Genomic DNA, 23,739 nt, shown 5'->3' with positions numbered 1-23,739 from the left:
GAGCTCGGGCCTCCTGCCATCCCTGTTCCACCCTCTTCTCTCGTCTGCACTGAATCGCACACTCCCACCCAGGCCTGCAAGCCCCCTAAGGCCTCACCACCCACAGAGCAGAGCTAGAGCTCTGGAGTTGCCCCACTCTAGAGTCATTGGCTAGGAGCTTGAGCAAAGCCCCTACTGTTTCCCAAAGTCTGTGCCTTTGCATTAAGTTGTCCCTTGGTTGGAATGCTAGCCCCTTCTCTCAGCTAGGAGAGAGTGCCAGTGTTACTTATTTACAGGCACCGGTTCCTCCATCTCCATCCCACCCATCTCCAAGTAGGCTGTGTGAATGGCCCGGTCCCATTTACTCTTTGCACAGCCCAGGCCTAGCATAGTGCTTACTGGTACATAGTAATAAATACTGGCCGAATTAATAAATGGAAATGAATGATGAATGATAATCACTGTTTCCTCATCAGGACTCCATGAGGAGAACCAATTATTAGTGCCCGAAGTGAAATCTTCAGCGTCCAGCTCTGAGCCAGGTCAGGGGCTCTGGTCCACAGTGAGGTGGGATTCCATCAAATTATTTTCAACTAATTTCCTCCATTGAAAGGAGAAGACCGGGAAAGGGTCACTTTTGATCAAGCAGGAAGGAGACCAAATATGTGCTCCCACACATCAAGCATGTTTTAATCAAGCTGAGTGCAGCTGACAGTGAAAAATGTGCTCTAGTACTTTGTTGGGTCTGAAGGAAACAGCTGGGGCCCTAGTCTTCGCTGTTTTGGAGCCCTTGGTGACATCATGAAAGGGCTCTCGTTAAATCTTTTTGTGCCAAAGTTTCTCCTCCCATAATGCTGACCGTACTAGGCTCATTCAGAAGTCTCTTTAGGTGTTTATTCCAAAGAGCTGAAAAAGCCAACTGTTAGTGGAAAAGCATCTTCAGGTAAATTAGCTCCAAGCCCAATGTCCTGCAGAAACTAGGCCTGCAAAAAGCTCTTGGGTTAGGTATGCATGAAAACATTTTCTGCAGCACACACAACTCAATACAGGAAACGTTTTTTGAGACCCTACTAGATGGCAGGTCCTGTGCTGGACGTGGGGAGTGTTGGACCCAAAGGGCATCTGGCTGCAGTTTCGTCCAGTATGTCGGGACTCTGGTGGTGGTTATCTGCTAGTTATTTGCTCCCTGCATAGGGTGAACTCTGACTTGTCCTGAAGATCTCTGAGCCTGATTTGTAGGGTGAGGTCCTGAAGCCCCTTACAAGTTCCCAGGGGTACCAGAAGACTTTCCTCCTTCCCTGGGGCTACTGTGGGAACCTGTGAAATGGCAGTTCTTGTCAACAGCTTCCTGGGGCATTTTGTTGGGAGGGCAAAACTATTCTTTAGTGGCTTTCAAGCCCCCTGGCATCTGAAAATGCCAATTGGAGTCAATACCCAATCCCATCCCACTCTGGTTTGGGCAGCTAATGGTTTGGTTCTAGCCAGGCCACAGGCCCACCAGGTACTAACTCTGATTTGTAGGGACAGACTGGCCCAGAACAGAGCACCGGCTTTTTGGAACCAGGCAAACCTGGGTTTGAAGTCTGGCTCTGTCACTTACTACCTGAGCAACTTTTTAAGCTTCAGTTTTCTCATCTAAAAATTTTCTTATCTTTGCAGAGATGTGAAGATTAAATAAAATGTTTATGTATAATATAGGACACAAGCAGATTAAAAAAAAAAAAAAAAGAGGAACTATTCTCACCATGCAGCTGCCTTCTGAATGCCAGAATCTCTGTTACAAGCGCTAAGGCTGAGGTAGAAAGGCGGGGAGGGAAGGGACAACTTCATGCCTGGGGCGGGGGATTCAGGCTGCCACCCTCACCAGCTCGTTTCTCTGTAGAATGGGGCTGGCAGCACTGTGCCTGACTGCTGATTGGAGGATCTAATGAGGTAACACATCTATAAAGCTCTAGGCTCAGTGCCGGGCACATATTATATGCTCAACAGACATGAGACATCATCCTTCTGAGCCTAGGTTTGTCTCTATGTCTGTGAGGAATATTATCTTTTGGTCTAGAAAGACCAGGTCCCAGGAGCAGATCTGGTTTTCAGACAAACCATGCTAGGTGGCCATGGCTTTTGGGGCTTGGAAGAGTTTCTACTGGGTGGACCTGTTCTTCCAGGAGAAGACCAGGCCTCTTGTGGTATGTTGTTCTCGCATTCCTGGCCTTGTTTCTAGGTAAATGGTCCCTCTAAGATACTTCTAATTTCCTTAGGATGAAAGGATCAGGTGAAATCAAGTTTTATGTTTTTGATGGGGACAAAAATTGACTCCAAGCATTATTCCCTGAGCGTTCCAATAGGGCAGGGGAAAATAAAATCAACATCTCCTGTTTAACTCCTACAGAAAGAATGTAAGAAACTGCCTCCTTGCTTAGGAACTACACACGTGCAGTGATGTGTGCTGAGTACTGTGTGCCTGTCCTTGTATGAAGCTCTGTGGGGTATACCACGGCAGCTGGCCTGTACTAAGTATTTAACGGAAGAGCTAAAGCCAGGGAGACAGTACTCTCCGTTCAAAGCTCCACTCTGCACTTGACCTCCTGGGTGACTTTAGGCATATGACTTCAGTTCTTTGGGCTTCATGCCAATTCTGAATGACCTGCTGCTCAATTCTTATTTGACCTATTTTATGACTTATAAAATTCTTCTCTAACTCAGTTCTTCTTTCAAGACCCTGCACATCTCACACCTCCCAGTATATTTTTCCAGATTTCCGCAGCTAAAACTAATCCCTGCCCTTGGCTCTCCCATTTGACTTAGCCCAGCCTGCTTTGTTGTGGAGTTATGTTTGAAAGAAAGCATTTATGGAACATCTGCTACAGCTCTGGACCTGAGCTCATTTACTAAGATTGGAGCCCCTATTGCTTTTTTTCCTCTCTCCCCCTTCGCTATTTTTGCCAAGGGTCTGTAGTTGAATTTGCTTATGTTAAATGCACAGATGAAGTATCTTCACAATGACCAGCTGACCATCACGTGATGGGCAATACCATGGTTGTCAGGAGGCCAGCAAGATGCGTGACAGCTGCTGAGGAACCTGTGCACTGGCCAGGAGGCAGTGACTGACACGCAACTGAGGACAGAAGGGGAATGTGGGAAAAACGGTGGCCCTAACAGGGAAAAGTGGCCCTAACAGGGCCAGGGGAAATGATTTGGGAGAAATTTTGTATAATTAGTAGCTCCTTTATCCACATATTCAGTAACCTACAGCTTCATGCACCTTTGTCCAGAGTTATAACACTTGCATTTAAATAGACCTAACTTAAAAAAATAAATAAACAAATGGACCTAACGTGCAGAAGACTTGAAAGTACATATTCAAATGCACCTTTGTGTGTAGAAAGTGAAAACGGGGGGGTGACATAACCCCTGGCAAGGAGAGGCTGTGGTGGACCTCTGCCCGTATTTCCAATCATTCTCCTTCATCTCACTTGTTTACTACTCCTGAAGTTTCCTTCCGTGTAGAGGGAGTCCTACTATTGTAACTGCTGGTCTCCATTTGCCTGTTTTGATCTGATTGGTAAATTTAGGATGAATAAGCTTGTTGTGCTCAGCTCATATACTTTCTGTGTCCTCATGGGAGCCAGCCCACACACGGGGAGGCCTGCCTGGGGCCAGTGCTGCCATGATGGATAAATTTGCCTGGTTTTAGGGATTAGGTAGCAGGTCTGTTTGGCTCTCATACTAAGCGATGAGGTGTGATAAAATCATATGGTGAATGTTTAAGTAGAAACAAATTTATTACAGTAAAAGACACACTGCCATTAATGCCCCTCAAAATACTCCCCCTCGCTTTGAACACACGTATCCCATCGTTCTTGCCACTTTCTGAAGCAGTTCTGGAAGTCCTCTTTCATGAGTTTCTTTAGTTGCACTCTTGTGGCTGCCTCGATGTCCTGAATCATTTTGACTTTGGGGAAGAGCCAGAAGTCGCACGGTGCCAGATCTGGTGAATAAGGTGGATGAGGACACACCATAATGTTTTTGACAGAAATTACCATACCAGAAGCGATGTGTGACATGGAGCCTTTCCATTGTGATAAAAAATAGGGTGAATGCTGCTGCCAAGTGCCACCCAACGGAAAGGCAGGGATTTTGATACGGGAAGCAGTGCGTGGAAACTTAGTAACAGTGTGTGATAAGTTTCAAGTTGTTTGGTGCATTCAGTCGGGTGTGAGCTACGGTTGAGAGAAGGTGTGTTTTAAAGTGTGCTGTAAATCATCCTCCATTATGACAACACATCGCTGTCATGCGTTGTCACACATCGCTTTTGGTACGGCAATTTCTGTCCAATAAAAACACTACATGTGTGACCTCATCCACCTTATTAGCTGGATCTGGCACCATGCGACTTCTGGCTCTTCTCCAAAGTCAAAATGATTCAGGACATCGAGGCAGCCACAACAGTGCAACTAAAGACACTCATGAAAGAGGACTTCGAGAACTGCCTCAGAAAGTGGCAAGAAAGATGAGATAAGTGTGCCTGAAATGAGGGGAGTATTCTGAGGGGGATTAATGGCAATGTGTCTTTTACTGTAATAAATTTTTTTAATTTATTTAAACAGTCACCATATTCTTTGATCACACCTCATACATCACTGACTTAGCCTTTATCAGCAATAAAGATACTATTTTGGCTCTCATCTAGTATATAAATATTTTCCAATTTGTTCAGAACCTGGGTGGTTTAGTGGGCCTCTGGAGGAACTCCAATGGAACCTATGAGATGAGGCAGGGCCTAGTTAGAGACACAAGTCCTCCCTGGAGCCTCTGACTGTTTATCATCTTCTACTACCTGCCACTTGTTTCAGGTGAGTGACTGTGAGGGTCCCACCCGCACAGGCTACAGAACTGCACCTGTCACCTTGGTTAACTAGGAGCACCTACCCTCGTTTTATTGAGCCCTAGAGAAAATGGTGTTCTGATGAGACCTTGCAAATGAGATGGCCCCCTACAAGGAATGAAACAAGTAGGAATTTCCATCAGGCCACTGGGAATTCTTGGTTTCCAGCAGTAGGGAGTCACCGTGAAAGCTCTGATCAATAATTCATAAGCTTTCAGTGAATGTCCATTATCTAATTCAAACGTCACCTCAGTTTACTTTGTTCTATAAGGAGAGCGCTCAGCCCTTCCCTGCTCAGGTAAGTTATCCATCCCCCGTAAGTTTTATATTTTTTATCTGTAGAATGCAGATAATATTATATACGTAATTTTATATTATATATATAATATAAAATACTATAGCTTTTATATAATTGTGAGGATCAAGTGATCCAGTGTTGGCTAAAACACTTAGCTCACTTTCTGGAGATCTAGTAGATGCTCAATAAATCTTCATTAACTCATGTACTTTCCCAAAAGAAAGGGTTTTACACTACTTATTTAATTATAAAACTAATCAAACTAATTTGGAAAACCACACTGTAAAAGACCCTGAGAAAGCATCTAAAAATCACTAAGACACATTCACTGCTATGGAACCATGATGCCTACATTCTCCCTTATTAAATGACATAACTGAGAGGAAAATTTTTTTTTCTAGTCATAGATGTGGACTAGATGATCCTAAATGACCCTAACTACATGACCCTACCTCTTTGGAGTTAAAAGCTCCAAGAAACTACATAAAAAGCCACCTAGCTGACCAAACCACTGAGAACTGAGGCCAGGGCCAAGTCCCCGGAGCACCATTAATGGCCACTCTCCATGGTACAGATCTACCTCTTCCCAAGGGCTGGCAGTGTGTTCTCTCAGCACCGTGACTTACTGGGCTGAGAGCAGGATCGTACCTGTAATTGTGGAACCAGTTGATGACAGTGCTGGTTTTCAAGTTGAGCTGGGTGGCGAGTTCTTCGATGGTTTTTGGTGACGGGTATGGCTTTTGCTGATATGCTCGTTTCAGAGCTTCTTTCTCTTCAGGAGCCAGCACCACTCGGGGTTTCTTCAGCTGGTGCTGGGGCTGGGGGCTGGCGCCTTGGCTGTAGTCAATGCCAACAGATGGGGGCTCACAGGGCTGGCTGTCGCTGACTGAGCTGTGCCGCCGCTTCATGTAGGCTGAGGAAGGGAGAGAAGTCAGACTGAGGTGCAGGCCCAGCTGTGAGGTCCGCCCACGCCCGACCCCCACAGTACTTGGCATACCACCGGCTCGAGACTACTTTTGCATAGACTGTAGCACCAAGCTGTTCTGCCCTGCTCTTCCACGAGCGTTCTGAAACATTTGGACTAGAACCATTGTGAACCCCAACACACACTCATTAAGGACCTGCTCTGTTATCATGTGAGGTCCCTGCACGACGAGCAGTTTAGTGAGGGATACAGAGAAGTGTACAGATAGATGACTCCAGGTGGGGGGCACCGAGGGATATTACAGCTCAGCCGGGCGGTGGGGGGTGGGGGCCAGGGGAGGCTTCCCAGGAGAGATGATGTTTAAACGGAATCTTGAAGGACAAGGAGGGATTAATCAGAACAACAGGTGATGAGGTAGAAGATGGCAGGAGGTTGCTCCAGAAAGTGGGAACAGCATGTGCAAAGACAGTCACACAACAGCACGGTGAAAGTGTGTTGTGTGTGTGCGCGGAGCCGTGTGCTCTAGGAGGAGTTGGTGGACATAAGGCTGGAGAGATGGGCAGGGCAGGGGTGGGCCCAAAGTTTGGACTTTACCTTGAAGGTAATGGGAAGACATGAAAAGATTTTCATTAAGGGAATATGATGAGCGATGTGTTTGAAAGGCTGTTCCAGCTACAGTTTGGAGGGAGAAGGATTGGAAGGAAAGAATGATAATGATCTGAACTAAGGCAGTGGTGATGTGGCTGCAGAAAAACAAAAAGACTGTGGAGACAGTAAGAGGTAGAAGAGACAGGACTTGGTGACTGACTAGGGAGCACAGAGCCGAGGATGGCTCTCTGGTCTCAGGCGTGGGAGATGGGTTGGGGGGTGGTGTCGTTGGGTTGGGCACCATGGAAGGAGCACAATAAAGGGAGAAGATGATGGTATGTCTTGGAAAGGTGGGGTCCGAGGGGTCTCTGGGTCTTCTACATTGAGATGCTCTGTGGGCAGCTGAATAGATAGGTATTAAGCTCAGAATAGTCTGGTCTAGAGAGAGGAATATGGAACCACTAGAATAGACACTGTAGTTAACTCAATGGCATTGATGAGACAGAGAAGGGCTGAGGACGAAAGCCTGGAAAACAGCCACATGCAGAGGATACTCCCAGGAAGGAAACAGGTGGGAGGAAAACCAGGAGACAATGTTGGGACAGAGGGATGAGTGCCGAGTGATGGTCAATGGCACTGATGCTGAGAAAGGAGAGCGTGAAGGACCCAGGGTGTCCTTTGGATTTAGAGAGTAAGAGATAACTGGAGACCTTGGCAAACACAGTGGAGTTGTGGGAGCAGAAGCAGGACTGTAGTAGGTCTAACAGTGAAGGGGGTGAGGAGGTGAAGGTAGTGAGCATGAAGTACTGTTTTAAGATGCCCAACTACTATAAAAGAAAAGCGAGAGACAGGACGGCATCTAGAAGGGAAACAGTGAGAGCTGACAATGTTTCTAAACTGAGGGAGAGAGGAGACAGAGAGCTGGTGATACAGGTGAGAGGGAAGGTGATCCCTGGAGGTACAGACAAGTTTAAAGAGGCTGAGTGGGGAAAGCTGATGGCCTATTTTCTTTGTGAAGTAGGAAGGCAGGAGGAAAGGTGACCTGAAGTGATGGGAAAGGAGTCTCGACAGTGGTGGAGTTGTGGGAAACTGTGGTGGGGGGTGGAAGAGAGGGAATGGCTAGGGGTGGGGAGCGGGGCACAGAACACCCCACCGAAGCTGGAGACACAAGTCTGAGGCAGCAGCAACACATGAAGGTCTGGGATATTCGCCCACAGGTCCCAGATGCCAATAAGGATGGGGGAAAAAACTGGCAGGGCACTAACCCAAGGCTGGGATTTGCAGGGGGACGAGGAATGGAAAGGTGTCAGAGACAGCATGTCATGGCCAGAAGGGTAATAAAGTAAAGGATCATGGAGTCTGGAGTGTCTGCGGAAGGAGACAAAGGCAGTAGAGGGCAAACTGAGTGGGGTACGTGAATTGAGGCTTTGAGAGGCAGAGTAGTTATGTGTGATAACAAGATCTGGGGAACAGCCAAGGGCTGAGGTGGTCAAAGAAGTTGAGGCCCAGGTGCTGGTGGGTCAGATGGGTCATAAAATCTCCCTGGACGAGCCAGGAGGTGGGCCTGGACAAGACAGTGATATAGGGAACAGTCTTGAGAAAATATAGAGAGTGAGAAGGAGGTTGTGAGATGACGGAGATGAGAAGGGGACTTAAAGTACAGTGTGCTGGAACGAGCTTCCAGGAGGCAGGGCCTCCCCCAGCAGTGGAGGAGCGGCTGGAGCAGGGCTCAGAGCTCGGGGAAACACGTGGCTTGTCCTGGAGCGGGCAGCAGAAGCGAGCCGAGCAGCACAGAAGCTGGAGATGAGGGGAGTACATGTGCTGTTAATACGTGTGTTCACTGTGGAATGAGGGTTAGGAGGAGCGGTGGGGAGTGGGCAGGCTGCGATGAGGCTCAGGGACTCAGTGTGTGACTGTCCCAAGGGGATGTGCTGAGTAGATGTGAAGGCAATGGGAGGGGATGCCTGGATTTTAAACTCTCTCAGTTCTGTCAGTGCTGTTTGTGCTTCATCTGCTCCCCTTGTTGCTACGTGTCTAATCACCAACTATGTGTGCTTCGAGTTTAAAACCATTCGGACTTCCTGAGCAAACGAACTATCCATAGTGACCTTTCTAGTGCACTAGTTTGGAATAGGGTCTGAAAATTCTTTAAAACTTCTTCAAACTGATGGAAGAGGAGAAATATTATTTAATTCAAACGGCATGTAGTAGTAGGAGTAGCAGCGGCAGCTGTCATTTATCAGTCACCCGCCCAGTTACGCAGTGGCAGAGACTATTATCATCCCTTGGTACAGATGGAGAAACTGAAGCTTAGAGAGGATGAGTGATCTGCCTGAGGTCACACAGGTGGGAATGACAGAACTGAGGTCGGATCTAAGTCTGGACTGGATAGCGCTGCCCGCCTGCGTGACACTGGCCACCCCTGGTCCCGTCTGACCATAGCATGGGGGCAGGGCCTGAGGCTGTGTCCGCGGGAGCCACAGAAAGCCAGGGACACACACTTTAGCAGCACTGACGTCAGGGTCTCAGATGTCACAGGAGAAGACTGCACACTGCCAAGGCACATCTGTAGCCTCCAGGGAGAGGAGCCCAGGCCATAAGCTAGCAAAGGGCGTGCGTGCGCGCGTGTGTGTGGCCAGGTGCGTGTGAGTGTGTGCACAGGCTGGTTCAAGGGCCATCTCATGGAGGAAAAAAAAAGCAGAAGGGAGACTAGGGTAGAGAAGGAAGGTTTACAAGAAAGAAAAGAAGAAAGGAAGGACGGAAGGAAGGAGAGCAATAAAAGATTCGATCTCACGGGAGCAGCAGCAGCTTTACGGGAGAGAAGGAAGCACCGTGTACATGTGAATCCTATACCTGCACCACCTGGAGCAGAAGTTCTGATCCAGGCGAGACTGGTGGGAGCACAACTTATTTTCATCGATTTTAAAGGACTACAAATTATTTTAATAACTAGCATTTACTGAGCACTTATATGTGCTGGTTATTATACTAGGTACATTCTTTCCAATCCTCACAACCTGAAAAAGTCGCCATTATTATCCTTATTTTAGAGGTGTAGAAACTTAGGCTAGGGAGTTACTTAACTTGCCACTTTATGCGTATGATTAGAACTAGGAAACAACTGAGAAGCCATCTTCTCCCCGCACATTTATTATGAGAGATTTAAAAGGCCGGAAAGAAATGAGTCTGGTCTGTCCAGCCAGCCCCCTCCTGCTGGGCGGATGACCAATAGTCTACAGAGATCATAGGAAGTGCTGTGCTCCAGGTCACCTGCTGCCCTGTCTGCCTGGTCAGGTGCCTTGGTCTCCCGCTGGGCCTGGGGAAGGCTCCTCTAGTGAGTATCCCTACTCGGGAGAGAAGACAGCGGGGCCACAGACGCTTAGGGACCCTGGGATGTGAGGAGTGGCCTGGGCCCGGCTGAAACAATGACTCTTGTGTAACACAAGATGGCGCCCAGAGGCCATGAGAAAAGAGGAGTGGCGGCCTAGGAAGCCCGGGCATATCTATTTCCGGGGGCCGAGGTCCTTTTCCACTGGCCGGCCCAGGAGGAGACACACTCAGGGGGTGGTAGAACGGGGGCTCGCCCCTCTCCCGAGGCTGCTTAGGAGGTGGCTTCGGGAGGGCTGGTTGGCAGTTTGGAGCTGCCACCAGGAGGGAGCTCCCTGGCACTTAGCAAGCTCAAGGAGGGAGGCCACTGCCTTTTGGCAGAGTGCAGAAAACTTTAAAATTGCTTGGGTGAGCACTGAGAATTGTTAAAACTGTGTCGGGTATATCAAGTTCACGATACCATTCTTTCTGCTTTTATGTTTGAAGTTTTCAATAATCAAAAGTTAAAAAACTTGGGGGTGATGTGGCACCAGGCCTCTGGAGCTTGCAGCGCTGCCTGGAGCTGCCTGAGAGGCTGTGGCCTGTGTCAGAGCCTTGGTCTACACACCTGAGGGGAGGCCAGAGCCCGCTGGAGGGGCTGGGATGGGGTGGAAGGCCACTGCCTGGGCACACGGTCCCATTGTGGCAGGCGCTCAGGTCGAGGCACAGAACACATATCTGAGAGCACCAGCTGTGAACCTGACAGTTCCGAGTCTGGATTCCTGCTCCCTACTTATGCCAGCTCTTGGAATCAGGTGAGTTTCATAAGGCCAGAGCCTCACCTTTCCCGGACACTGACGTCTACACTGGATGGAGCTGTGTGAATTAAGTGAAGTCTCAGCACAGTGCCTGGCAACTAACAAGTGTCTATTGTGATAGACGAGCCAGCCCCACGAGCTCCTGGGGGAAGCATCAGAGACTCTCGCTCCTTGGAGCTCCGGCCCTTTCCCTGGTTGGGTGAGAACAGTGATACTTGGCTGGCCATGAACGGCCTCTGAATTCAGAGGATACAAGCCTGGGCTCAGACATGCTGGGGACGGGGCCAGCTATAGCCACGTGGGTGGTTGTCATGCCCACTCTTTAGCTGGGCTCCTCTGCAAAGGCTGATTTTAGGAAGGTAGTCACAATTCTTATGGTCAGACCAGCAGCTGGTGCCAGATCTCCACAAACGAGATTCGAACTCAGCCATGGAGTGACCTCATAGATCACAAGATCACAAGTCACAGCAGGAGAGAGAGCTGTTCTGGCAGGAACAGCTTTGCCATGTTCCAGGCTGGGCAACCTTAATGGGGGCACCTAACTTCTCCGAGTCTCCTTATCCATAGGTGCATTTATTAATGATCTCTTTAATAAGAAAATATATGGAAGCCCCTGGCACGTGATGCATGCATAATAAATGTCATAACAGCCCACTCATCCAACAAGACAAAAGATCAGAAACACAAGCCACCACCAAGTACTGTGGTGCTCATTTCTTGGTGGCCTTACTTTCCTGAAAGAAGAAAAAGGGCACACTGACCGCCAGGGTGACTACGAGGAATTGTCAAAGTGCTCCCCAAAGCCAAAATGTCCTTGGGTTCAGGCCACTAGGCAGGAAGTGACACAAATCTTTCCAGTCCTCTCAGGTACTCATGCCCTGGCTTCCAGTCCCTGGCTCACACATCGATGGCCCTCCTCAGCTCTGCGTGAAGGCTTTAAATGAAAGGGCCGGGGCGGTTACCTTTCTTTTCCATCCGTTTCATGTCCATCAGCTTCTCCACGTTGTTGGGATCATTCAACCACAGCTGCATTCGAACAAAGGGTTCCCGTCCTTTGAGACTGAGCTTGTGCCAGGGCTTTGGGCGAGCAAGGAGGTCGGAGACAGAGCCTTGGGTGAGCCCTAGGATGGTCTCCCCAAATAAGCGCTGACCTATAGAGAAAACAGAACCAAGAGAGGTATCATCACTGAGAGCCAGGGATATGGAAGGAGAAATCTGTGTCAAGATGCACGTCAGACATGGAGTTTAAAGGCCCAGAGTCTGGTCAGCTGGGTCCTGGCTTGCAGGAAGCGCTTTGCGGAAGTCCTTCTTCAACCCGACTCGGGACGAACTCCATTGGTGACAGTCAGTTTTACTTTTGCATTCTGCTTACACACAATGTTTCTCTTCAGGCTTTGAATGACCTGAGGCCTGGATAATAACATTTATCGGAGGTGGCTAATCCCAAACCCAAGCTCAGGAGGTTAAGTAGCACACAGGGAGACCTCTCTTGTACAACCTCAAACCACAGAGCTGTCTGCACCAGCTCCTTTCATGATTCACAAGGTTATCGGGTCTTGCTGAGAAAAGAGGCCACTTGACCCAAGGTCACAGCAGGTAAGAGAAGGAGTAAGAGCTCCTGAGCTCTGTTTTTCTGAAAAGCAGGCCATTTCCAATTCTAAAGTCTGTTGCCACAGTCTAAGCTGCTTCTGCTGACTGAATGAAGCTCAAAGCGCCTTTCCTCGATGCCTTTTCCCTGAGGCCGTGGGGGGCAGCCGGCTCCCCAGACTGATCAGAGGGCATTTCCCTCTGGAGAGCACAGAAGCGTGCTCATCAGAGGCTTAAAAAGAAAATTTCTCTTCCTGAGAGCCATTCAGCTGCAGGTTAAGAGGGGCCACCACTTTTAAAGGTTCAAATGAGAATCAGGTACAAGTTGAACGACCTGGTGGGAGAACTGAAATGAACAGGACTCATTAGGCCGAATTGGAGATTGGGAATAGGGAGGCCAGTGTTTGGTACCGTAAAGCACATGCAACACGGTACCCAGGGCAGAGGTGACAGGATGACTGGCTTATTCCCTCCATGCCTCCCGTCCGCCATCTGTGAGAAAATGGTGGAGTGCCGCCTTGTAAAAAGCGGGACTCCAAGTAAAGTGTACAGCATGGAAAATTTAGGATTTGAGAAATCAAAAAAGAAATTTTTTTTTTCTGGTATCACTCATTTTAACCTAGAGATCCATTTACTGATTTTGTAAACATGTTTCTCTGCTTTTCAAACTCTTAGTTTGGCCTACATATGTCCCAAGTTCTTACCCATTTTTTTGTTGTGGTTGTTTAAAATAAATTTTACCTAATTCTAACCTGGCAAACAAATCTCACTTCATTCCAAGGAGTTGCTATGTTTAGGGAAGTGACATACATGAAAAGCTAGTTACTATTTGCTTGACCCACCTAGTTGTATGGGGGGAAACTCAAGTGATTACTCTTGGAAATCATTTGTATTACCTCTAGAGGTTTCATAGCAGTGGCTCTCAATCGTTTTTGGGTCACAGACCCATTTGAGAACATCAAGAAAGCGACAGACCTTCACCTGATGAAATGTGCACGTACACATTCTGCATATGATCTCAACAGATTGACACATAAACACCCCAAGACCCCAGGCCAAAGGTTACGAGGATGCCTGAGTCTCAACTAAGGGTCATCTTGGCTGCTTAATGTGCCCCCTCTGTGTCCACTGCCCCCCTCAGAGACCCCAGCAGGGGAGGTCGCTCCTTTTTTGGAGCACTTAAGACCAGTGAGAGCTATCATGAAGACTGCTTCTCATCTCTACGTCCAGGGTGACATGCTATGGAGCTTTCCCGGAAATTCCTGCTCAAAGAGGTGGAAGTCACCCGTTTGGCATGAAAAGTTTTAGCCCTCAGGACACTGCTCTCTGTGCTTCGCCACATCTGAAAATGGAGTCCCACAGGCCAGTGGGGTTCTGCTGTGGCCACCCATGTACCTCATCAGCGACAACTCCAACGCCGAGGGGACATGACGGGGAGGCCGAGGGGGAGATTTTTTTTTTAAGCTTTTTATTTATTTAAGTGTGTTTTTCCAGGACCCATCAGCTCCATGTCAAGTAGCTGTTTCAATCTAGTTGTGCAGGGCGCAGCTCACAGTGGCCCAGGTGGGGATCGAACCAGCAACCTTGTTATTAAGAGCACTGCGCTCTCACCAACTGAGCTAACCGGAAAGGGTGAGATTTTAATGTTTACGATCTCACAACCGTGATCTTGCAACTTACCAGGGTTTGAAAAGAAGTTTTCTTCAGCTGACTTTTAACATTTACATAAAATGACGGTTCCTAAAGGGAGTGGGCAGCAGCAGTAATGTATCAGGCCTGCTTCCCTGGACTTGTAACAAGACGGTAAGGTAGGGATGACCCAAGCCGAGGAATCCCTACGTTTTAATAACTGATGGGCATACGGGACTTATTTTTAAGAGTCAACAACTAAATTATTTTTATGAATCAACCTAAGTTGTTATTATTTTTCTCTGGTTCTGTTTTGCACAATCCTTTGGGTAGAAGGCCTCGCCCACACAAGCTGGCCTAACCCCTAGGCTGTGAGGTCACTACACAAACTTTTTTAGAACTCACTTCACTGCGACTCCCTTCTTTTCCCATCCTCTGGAAAAACAGATACACAAGGCCCCTCCTGAGGGGACTGGGCAAAGTCCAATAACTCTCAGGGGTCGTCTTAACAGGCATTGCAGAGAATGGTGCTCCTTTAATTGACTTTCATACCCGGGAAATAAGGACATACGTGTTTGGGGAGTGGCTGCTCCATTCTCTGGATGCCTAAACCAGGAGAACCCTGACTAGTCAGTATTACACTGCAGAAGAACAGTGGTTTGAAATGACTAAACACCCTGATATTCTTACAGCCACAGACCAGTGGTGCCACAGGGCCTTCAGTGAGAGCCGCCTCAGGCAGAGCACCTGGGCGGCTGTGGCCCTTTCGAGGCAAATGGTCTGGGTGTGAAACCCAGGGGAAGGAGCAGTGAACTCCGTTTTGTAGGGGCTGCCTCCTCCCAGTGCAGGGTCTGGGGAATGGAGCCAGCTTCCTGAGATAGCAGGGGTGACAATAGTAGACCATTAGCTGCCAGGCAGGGTGCTAGCAATTGCTGCTACTTACAACCTCAGGGCAGGCCAATTGTTATTCCAGTTTTACTGAGGAGGCTCACAGAGTAGCTTGCTCGGTATCATAAGTAGAAGAGTTAGGATCTGAACCATTTGTCTGACTCTTCTGCTACGCCACCCTGGGCTGGTGTGCTGATGCTGACCCTGACATCTCTGGGGTCCCCAAAGATGGCGGGCCCTATGGGACAGCCCCAATCAGGGTGGTGGGAATGGATGGTCTGAGTAGGCTTGAACCCCGAATGCATATCTTCTAAGAGGTCCCGGTGTGGACGCAGTGGCGGGAGCCTGCTGGCACTGACCTGTAGCTCTCTGGCACCCTTATGAGCTGCTTAGTATCCACAACTGTGGGACGTTTTGTATTCTTATAGGTGGCCTGTAAACGTTTACATCCTTTGGCTGGCTCAGCCCGAGGCCCCCCGACCCGTTCTTCCGGAGAACCTCTGCACTCAGCAGCGGGGGAGGGAGCTCACCGAGGTTGTTGTCGGTCAGCACCTCCTTGACCCTCTTGGTGATGCCGTACGTGTCCAGCTCTGGAGACATGGCTACCAGCTCCTGAATGCTGAGGGCCGAGTGTCCGGAGAGAGGCAGTGGGGTGGTGGGCTGGGAGTCCGAAGCAGGTGGGTCGCTGGGCTCGGGTGCTTTGCCGTCCTTACTTGTTTCAATGGGGGGGCAGGGCTGCTGGACCAGTTCCGTCAAACTCTTCACCGATTCGCTAGAGCTCATGGGTGATTCAGGTGCAGGGCTGCAGCTGGCAGAGGTCTTTGGCGTGCTTTCTGTAATGAAAGCACACGGAAAATCGGGGCTGAGAAGAGCTGTCCTTACCACATACATCTACTTTCCTACCTAGAAGGTAAGTAGACGCCCTGTATGGTAGCCGGTGGAGCTAAATGAATTGTTTTTAGAGTTTTTTGGTATTAAATATAAAAAATAATAGCAACAGAAGAAAAACTAGGGGTCTAAGTAAAAGGTTTCTGAAGGCTCAATCTAAGGCATTGTGTTAAACACGGTCATATCCTTATCCTGGCGATCACTCCTTTAGGTATATAAACGTTGAATAACTACGGCGTACATTTGAAACTAATAGAATATTGTATGTTAGCTATATTTTAATAAAAATCTTTTTAAAATTTTATATTAATCATTGCTATCACTGTCATGATTTCTCCTAATTCTATTAATTCAGAATTATCTTGGCTACATTATGACCTGCATACTTATTTTGTCCGTAATTTCCAGGACCAAAAAAATGGACATATTATTTTAAATGAGGGCTGTCCACGATATGCGGCCACCACGGTGAGGGCCTTTGACAAGGAGACGTCAGGTCCCCTGCTGGCCCCCAGCGGCCCAGGGCTAAGTCTCACTGTGACCCCAGGGAACTCCACGGCATCCAGACTGGAGGGACCGCAGAAGAGGAGTAACCGCCCTGCTCTGTCAGATCCCAGGAGGTGCTTCTGAAAGCCAAGCTCTGTTTGTCTGGTGCCCAATGTCACCGCCACCAGAAGAGATGGGCCCAGGTGGGCACTCAGGCCTCCACGCTCTCCTCTCTTAAGAAGGGCCTCTGTACTGTTGTCACAGGTGCCCAGTGGAAAGCGCCACCCTGTGCTCTGTTGGTGGGTGGTCCCTTCTGGCTTCTCTGTTAGCATCACCCGTAATACCCCACCTCCATTCTAGTTTGGGGATATGTGGAATAAAGGCTTTGGCCTTTTCCTAATTTGTAAATCTAGAGAAATATAGAGGAAAATGCAAAGTGACTTAGCACCGCAGTTCTGCCCACAAGGTAAAACCTGCCTCTAGCTTGGTGTCCAGGTGCACTCTCTCCCCCCACCCCCACAGCACCATGTGGGGGGGGCCAGGCCAGGCATTGTCACATGGGCTCTAAGGCCCCAGAGAGACGACAGCTCATGAGGCCAGGCCACTCAGTGAATAATAATATCAGCACACCTGGGCGGCCTCCAAAATACTCGGTACCTGACTGAACAAAACGTAACACCGAGTTATAAATGAATTACAATTGACTATATAACTGCAATGTCCTTTGCTAGACATATTATAGCCAGGATAACAACCTATTCTGAACCCAAGAGGGTGGAAAATGTATTCCAAATATAAGGGACACTTTGTATAAATACCTAGAAAGATAAAATCCCAAATGAAACAACTGCAATTCAACCGATAAACCTGTTTATTGTCCTAGATTGGTACAGAGTTCCGCCAGCGTGTAAACCTATGTCCTCAACCTGGAAAACCAGGTTAAAAAACAACACTGGTTTGTGAAAGATGTAAAAGAGACAGACGTAACGGCAGAAATGGTCCATATAAATCTTTAAGGCAATATGAATTCTACAAATCGGATTTCTTTTCCCAGCTCACCTCCAGGTCATCACAAAACTGGATATAAAACCCAGCAAATGTTATTTTTTGTATCTGAAGCAGCAAAGGAATTGTACTGTAAATTTGCCCTGATTCACCCATGCGAGGGACCAATTTGGCAGATCATCCATCTTGCTCACTGTATACTGTCAAGGATGGCATGAATTCCCCACATGATAAACAGATTTCTTCTCAGGTTTGTGTCCTTTAACCCACAGCAAGGTCAAAATCATGGCTGCCTGGCTAACCGCATAGTGCCGCTACCCTAGTGCTCTCCCCGTTTGTTCTGGGTGCTGGCCGAGGCAGGGCTCCCCAAATAACTGGAGCAGAGTAGTATTTCCTTCTTCCAGACATTCTCAGCAAGCTGCTCACATGCATTTTTTGCCATGAAGAACTCCTGAGAGAACAGAGATGCTCACCACACGTGACTGGTGTCCTCCTGTGCTCCCGGCCATGGCTAAAGACACAGGCGAACCCCCAGGATCAAAACCCCATGGGGACCTTGAACTGTACCAGGCCTGCCTGTATCTGCCTCCACACTCAGGGTCTGTAGAAAATGTAACAGACACCTCGAAGCTGAATGTGCTTCCTAGGGGACAATTATTCCCCGACAGACACATGTGCACACAGATGTCACTGTGGTCTCAGGTCACAGAAAGCAGAACTGGGGCCACGTTTTTCGACAGGCACAGATTCAATAGCAAATGGCCCCACTGGAGACAGCAGCAATCCACACACCCGGAGTATCATACTAGAAAAGAGAGTCATTCTTTGGAAAGCTATTTCCAGTAAGCACCACAGCTCCAGAGGCAGGACTGGTACCACAAAACCAAACGCATTAACACGCTCCCACAGCCCCTGGCAAGGCGGCCGGGCCCCTGGGTGCAGGGAGGACAGGTACTTGCCCGTCTGAGTCACCATCGTCACAGAACAAGGAACGTAAGTCAACAGAGAAGAAGAAATATTACTGTTTTTTTTCTTTTCCCCAAACTAGCAAATGGAACCCACTGATTAAAACAATACTTTTTGAAAGAACAAGGCTTTGTTCCACTTCATGTACTTAAAAATAATTAAGGAAAGAAAAAAAAAAGGAAGAGTCCTGGGCTTGGCATTAAGGCACTGAACCTGGCTGGGGTGGGAACTACTAGCCAGCTATGTTTACTTGAATATGACTCCTCACTTCTTGGAACACCCTGGTTTCCTTGTCTGAAAATGCAGCCAGGGTTGCAGTGGGGAATGAACCTGTCACATGGTTGGTGCTGAGAAACACAATCTGAATTTGATGTTAAAAAAAGAGAGCAGTTATTAACTTGCATTGAAATGTATTTGTTTATATAGAGGTCCCCTACATTCAATGTCAATCTCCTCGTGATTTATTGCTATTTCTTCCACAGTGCCTGGCACAAGACTGATATGCTGGTGATAGACTCAAAGGCTACGTTACACCTTGTACGATACCATTTAGATGACATCCTGGAAAAGGTAAAGCTAGAGGGACAGAACACAGATCGGTGATTGCTAGGGGTGAGGGGCAGGAGGTGACCACAAAGGGGCAGGAGGGAATTCTGGGGGGAAAATGGAATTATTCTATATCTTGATTGCCAAAATTCACGTAAATTGTACTTCAATATAAACTTACTTAGGAAAAAAGTGTGGGTGGAAAGAAAGAATGAAGATGTGTCATTCTGTTCATTCTTTCCCTCATTCCCTAAGTCGCTGAGCCCGGCCTCTGGGCATACGGCAGCAAATGGGCAGGGGTGGCCCTGCCCTGCTGAGGCTCGCAGCTACAGGAAGATGGTCATTAAACAGAAGTACCTAATGAGTACGTATGTCCCGATGGGAGGCAGACGGCGGCCATGGGTGCACACAGCCGTGGGGTGGGGCACTGATGTGGCCTAGGGAGCAGAGAGACCTCCTGGGAGAGTGGCATTTCAGGTGAACTGCAGGCGTGAACGGGAGTCAGCCAGGTGTAGACTGTTATAGACATGTGGTGGGCTGGAGGCATGAATGACATTTAGTGCAGCAAGAACACAGGCAACGAGAGGCCCCTGAGGGCAGGCTGTGCAGGGCCTTGAATCAGCCTCCTGCACTGGGGAGCCAGGGAAAGACTCTTCATCCTGGCAACGCTTCTCTTCTGGGGACGCAAACCAGGCACTACAACGTAAACCCGGAAAGAGTGTCCACTACCAGGAGTCCAGGTCTCCAAATGCGGCACGTTCACACAACATGCAACGTGCTGTAAACAGCAGCGAGAATGCCAGGCCTGGAGTCACCTCCACAAGCACAGAGCAAGGTGCGGGACGAAGCGGAGCATGATGTCCCTATGCAGGTGGGACGCCTGCACGCACTCCTGTGTTGTGGCTACTAGGTACGTAGTAAGGGTGCCAAGTCACACGCAGGAACGATAGAGAGCAAGTTCAGGATGGACAGGAGTTGACTTCTAGGAGAAAGCAGCTTTGGGAGGGGGCTTCGGCTCTACCTTTAATGTTTTATTTCTTTTAAAAATTATGACCAGGAGATAAGGTTAAGGTGGACAGGCACATGGGCATTCATTACATTTTCATGGAATTTTATGTTTGAAATATTACAGACCTCACATTGACAAGAAACCAAATAAGCTTACTGTCGCTTCAGTAGAGAGAATGAACTTGCTAATGTCAAGGCTGGGGTCAGGAGGTCCCGAGGAGGCTGTAGCACCGTCTGGGGAGAGCAGGTGGTGGTCTGGAAGAGGGCAGGGAGTGGGGTGGGGAGAAGTACACAGTTTCAAGGGAGATTAGGAGATAGCTTCAACAGGCCTGGGGGTCGAGTGGAGGAGAGAAGAGGGTTGAGGATGATGGAGGAAATGGTGCTTCCCACACTGGGGACTGGCCATTCCGGGAGAGGGTGCACTGCAGCGGGAGCACCTTAGGGCGAGGGGAAGGCACAGTAAGAAACCCTATTTTACCATCATTTGTAATGGCAGCTACTACTTAGCTAACATTTCTTATGCACTCACTGTGTGCCAGGCACTGTGGCTAAGGCTCATGGGAGTGAATTAATTCAATCCTCACGATGCCCTCACCAGGTGAGGTAGGCACATCCATGTCTCTCTTCTGACAGAGGAAACATATTGTGCCCAGAGTTACACAGCCAGGAACGAGCCGGATGTTCTGTATTCTAAACATCTACCTGTATAGCTCGGTGGTGTCCGTACCACTGGCCATTAATGGTGGCGTGACTGGACATGGTTTTTCTACACTCCACATATCAATGTGAATGAACCTCAAAAACATGATGGTGAGCCCCAAAAAGCCTATCCACTACTGGGATGAGGGAAGGGCACCAAACCGCATTTACTGTGTTTCCCCCAAAATAAGACCTAGCCGGACAATCAACTCTAACGCGTCTTTTGGAGCAAAAATTAATATAAGACCCGGTCTTATTTTACTATAATATAAGACCGGGTCTTATATAATATGATATGATATGATATAATACTGGGTCTTATCAATTTTTGTTCCAAAAGACGCATTAGAGCTGATTGTCTGGCTAGGTCTTACTTTCAGGGAAACGGGAGTTCCATGTATGACTGCAGTGGTGTGGGAAGGGCATTTAGACACCGTTTCGCTCAATTCCCACCACAGTCCTGCTGCAGAAACATAAACCCTGCACTCCGGGTGAGGATACGGGGCTCAGAGGGGCAGCATGACTTGGTCCTGGTCGCATGGATGGAGTAAGGATCTGAACCAGATCAGGAGGGAGAGCCTCCACGTGGCTGTCCATCCGCTGTCTGTCAATCGTCTCAGTTTCACGACAGCTTGCCTGCCTTCTCTTCGCTCATTCATTCACTCACTCAGTCAAACATTTTTAAAGCACCTGCATCATGCACTCTGCTAGGCAGTGAGGATCAGACGCAAACCTTGCTTTCAGAAGTCTGAAGCCTGCAGGCCTGGGACTGAAAATGGGTCATTTGCATGTTTGAAACGCTCAGCTACATGGTCCATCTATCCAATTTTGACAGAAATAGTAAGGTGTTACATTTTAAAAGTGATTTGTGTGGATTCGTTTTTTTTTTTTTGCAAGGCTTTGAATCTTACATAAGGGTCACTTGTTTTGTACGATACAGAAAGCAGAGACAGTGACTCAAGGTCCTCTGAAATACACAAGTCATTCAGAAACTATAAAAGGATTATGAAAAATATTATATTCCAAAAACAGCAGGCAAACAACAGCTGCCTTAAGTTTTCAATAGAAGCCAACTGAAAATGCACACCCACCATAATTTTCAGAGACAAATCTCTGCAGTTTATCCGATCTACTGTTTAAATTTCCATACCCAGCCCTCTATCCGCAGTAATAAGAACCCAAATTCCATTTAGTGTTCATTTGAGCAGTCAGGATAAAGTCATTTCTTATTATCTCCCCACTGTGTAAAAAACAGCTTGAAGGTAGGAAGTCAGCAAGCATTTTCACCAAAAAGTAATTATTGTAAGTGACATTTTTACTGCTGGCATGCCATAAGGCGAACTGTGCATTCAGAAGGACAAGTTGCTGAAACAAAATGACAGGGTACTCTGTGACATTCTGACAAGAACCCAAACATTATTTAACTGGCGGCTGGTCTGATGCACCACTTTTCATTATGTCCATAGTTTAGGCTTTGAGCCCGTGCCAAGCCGGGAAATTCCAAGTGCTTATAAAGACAGACAGTATGGAAAGATGGGGGAGAGGAGGGAGAGGACTGGGGGGCGGGGAGAGGGTTAAGCACAGAGCTGGGGAGCAGCATGGACGAGATCCTGGCACACGTAAATGTGAATGGGGAGTGCAGGGGGGGAGGCGGAGAGAGGAAGATGGAGCCAGAGGGACAGGAGCCTTGGCAGCTGCGAGTGGCACCGTGGTGCCAGGAAATGCAGAAGGTTCTGGAGTGCCCGGTGCTGGCATCCTCAATCCAACAGGAGCCCTGGTGGCCTGGAAAGACCCTGTCCAGCTCGACGGCCTTTCCAGCTGACAGTGTGGTCAGCTTTAAAAGCCACAACAGTGTGACCACCAGGCTGGAACGGTTCCCAGGCGAGTGTGGATGGATGCGGACATTGTGATGGGGACACTGACCCTGTCCTGAAACGTGGGGACTTGACCACATGTTCCCACAGTTCTTCTCTGAAGAAACCCACCTAGTGAAGGTTTATGGCCAGTCTCTAGAAATAATGAGATTCTTTGCTTCGAAGGTGGACAGTCACCTAATTGAGTCACAAATTGGCCAGGCCTGCGCCACCCAGGATTGCGAGACCCTCTCCCTGACGAGTTCCGACATCTCTGAACACCAAACCTTTACCCAGTGGCGGTGGCGGCGTTGATGGGCTTCTCAGGGCCTGAACCCCGCTTGCGGCTAACAGCTGACACTCGTGGTGCCTTGAGCACTTCCACCCTATTTCTACAGTCACGTATCTCCGTCAAACACAGCCAACAGAAAAAACATGGAGTATGAGTGGTATTTTGACCGATTAGGAACTTGAAGCAAAATACATGGATACTTTAATTCATGTCATAGAGACACGCAGGAGCTTTCCACACTCCCTCCTACACGCCACTGGACATTTCCCACTGGGAAAGAAACTGAAGTACTCTAACAGTAAACTAAGGCTTATCAGAAGCATCCAGAGGCCATGCTGTGCAGCAGCCTCCTTTCCCAGGGCCTGTACCTGATGCCCTCAGGGAGTGAGGGCGGGGCCTGGCTGCCCTAAGTCCCATTCCCACAGGCCCCAGGTAGGTCTCCCCTCACCTTGGAAAACAGGTGGCCGCATCAAGTATCAGGGCATACCCCTCCCCACACCCAGCCTGATGCCCGCCCTCCTTGCCGCCCGGCATTGACAATACTCTTGGCCCTCAGCCAGCTAGGACATTCATTGCCTTAAATCCCTGAAAATCTCAGCAAACCTACCAAATCATTCTTTTTTTCAATAGCAGAAAGGGGTAACCTGAGAAAGGTTAGGGTGGGGCTGGTGGAAGACCTTGGGAGGAGCCAGAGGGTTTGGGTGGGACCCTAGGCTGTTCTAGGAAGGGGAGATGGCCCCTCTGTTGGCTCTAGTTTCTTCTATAAATAGGAAGAGCAATGATTTCTCTCCCACACACGCTCCGGCCCCAAGCCAGGACAGAAGTAAGGCTGGGATAAGATTAAGTAAAAGCCCCGGGCACACAGTAGGTGCTGGTGTGTGTGTGAACAATACCTTTAAAAAGTCTGCATAAGCAACTCTTCTTTGGAAAAGACAATAATGCTGGGAAAAATAGAAGGCAGCAGGAAAAAAGAAAGACCAAATACAAGATGGACTGACTCCATGAAAGAAGTCATGGGCCTGAGTCTACAGGAGCTGAGCAGGGCTGCTGAGGACAGGACCCGGTGGATGTCACTCATTCACAGGGTCTCCAG

General features: G+C 48.5%; 1 protein-coding gene across 11 annotated transcripts in view; it reads right to left on the bottom strand.

Moving 5' to 3' along the window:
* The window catches only part of CUX1 (cut like homeobox 1), a 346,311-nt gene that overhangs the window by 28,556 nt on the left and 294,016 nt on the right, over positions 1 to 23,739 (bottom strand). For 8 of the 11 annotated variants that reach the window (XM_033111153.1, XM_033111158.1, XM_033111154.1 and 5 more), the window contains 3 exons: positions 15,434 to 15,736; positions 11,762 to 11,950; positions 5,811 to 6,075 (listed from right to left, as the gene is read on the bottom strand). The exons of the other annotated variants lie outside the window; for them this stretch is intronic. In XM_033111153.1, coding sequence (XP_032967044.1) covers positions 5,811 to 6,075; positions 11,762 to 11,950; positions 15,434 to 15,736 — 757 coding nt within the window. The remainder of the gene's footprint in view (positions 1 to 5,810; positions 6,076 to 11,761; positions 11,951 to 15,433; positions 15,737 to 23,739) is intronic. 11 annotated transcript variants of the gene reach the window in all.

The sequence above is a fragment of the Rhinolophus ferrumequinum genome, chromosome 7 (assembly GCF_004115265.2).
Source record: "Rhinolophus ferrumequinum isolate MPI-CBG mRhiFer1 chromosome 7, mRhiFer1_v1.p, whole genome shotgun sequence".
Lineage (NCBI taxonomy): Eukaryota > Metazoa > Chordata > Mammalia > Chiroptera > Rhinolophidae > Rhinolophus > Rhinolophus ferrumequinum.
The sequence above is the reverse complement of the archived record's forward strand: the minus strand, read 5'-3'. Positions and strand labels throughout refer to the sequence as shown.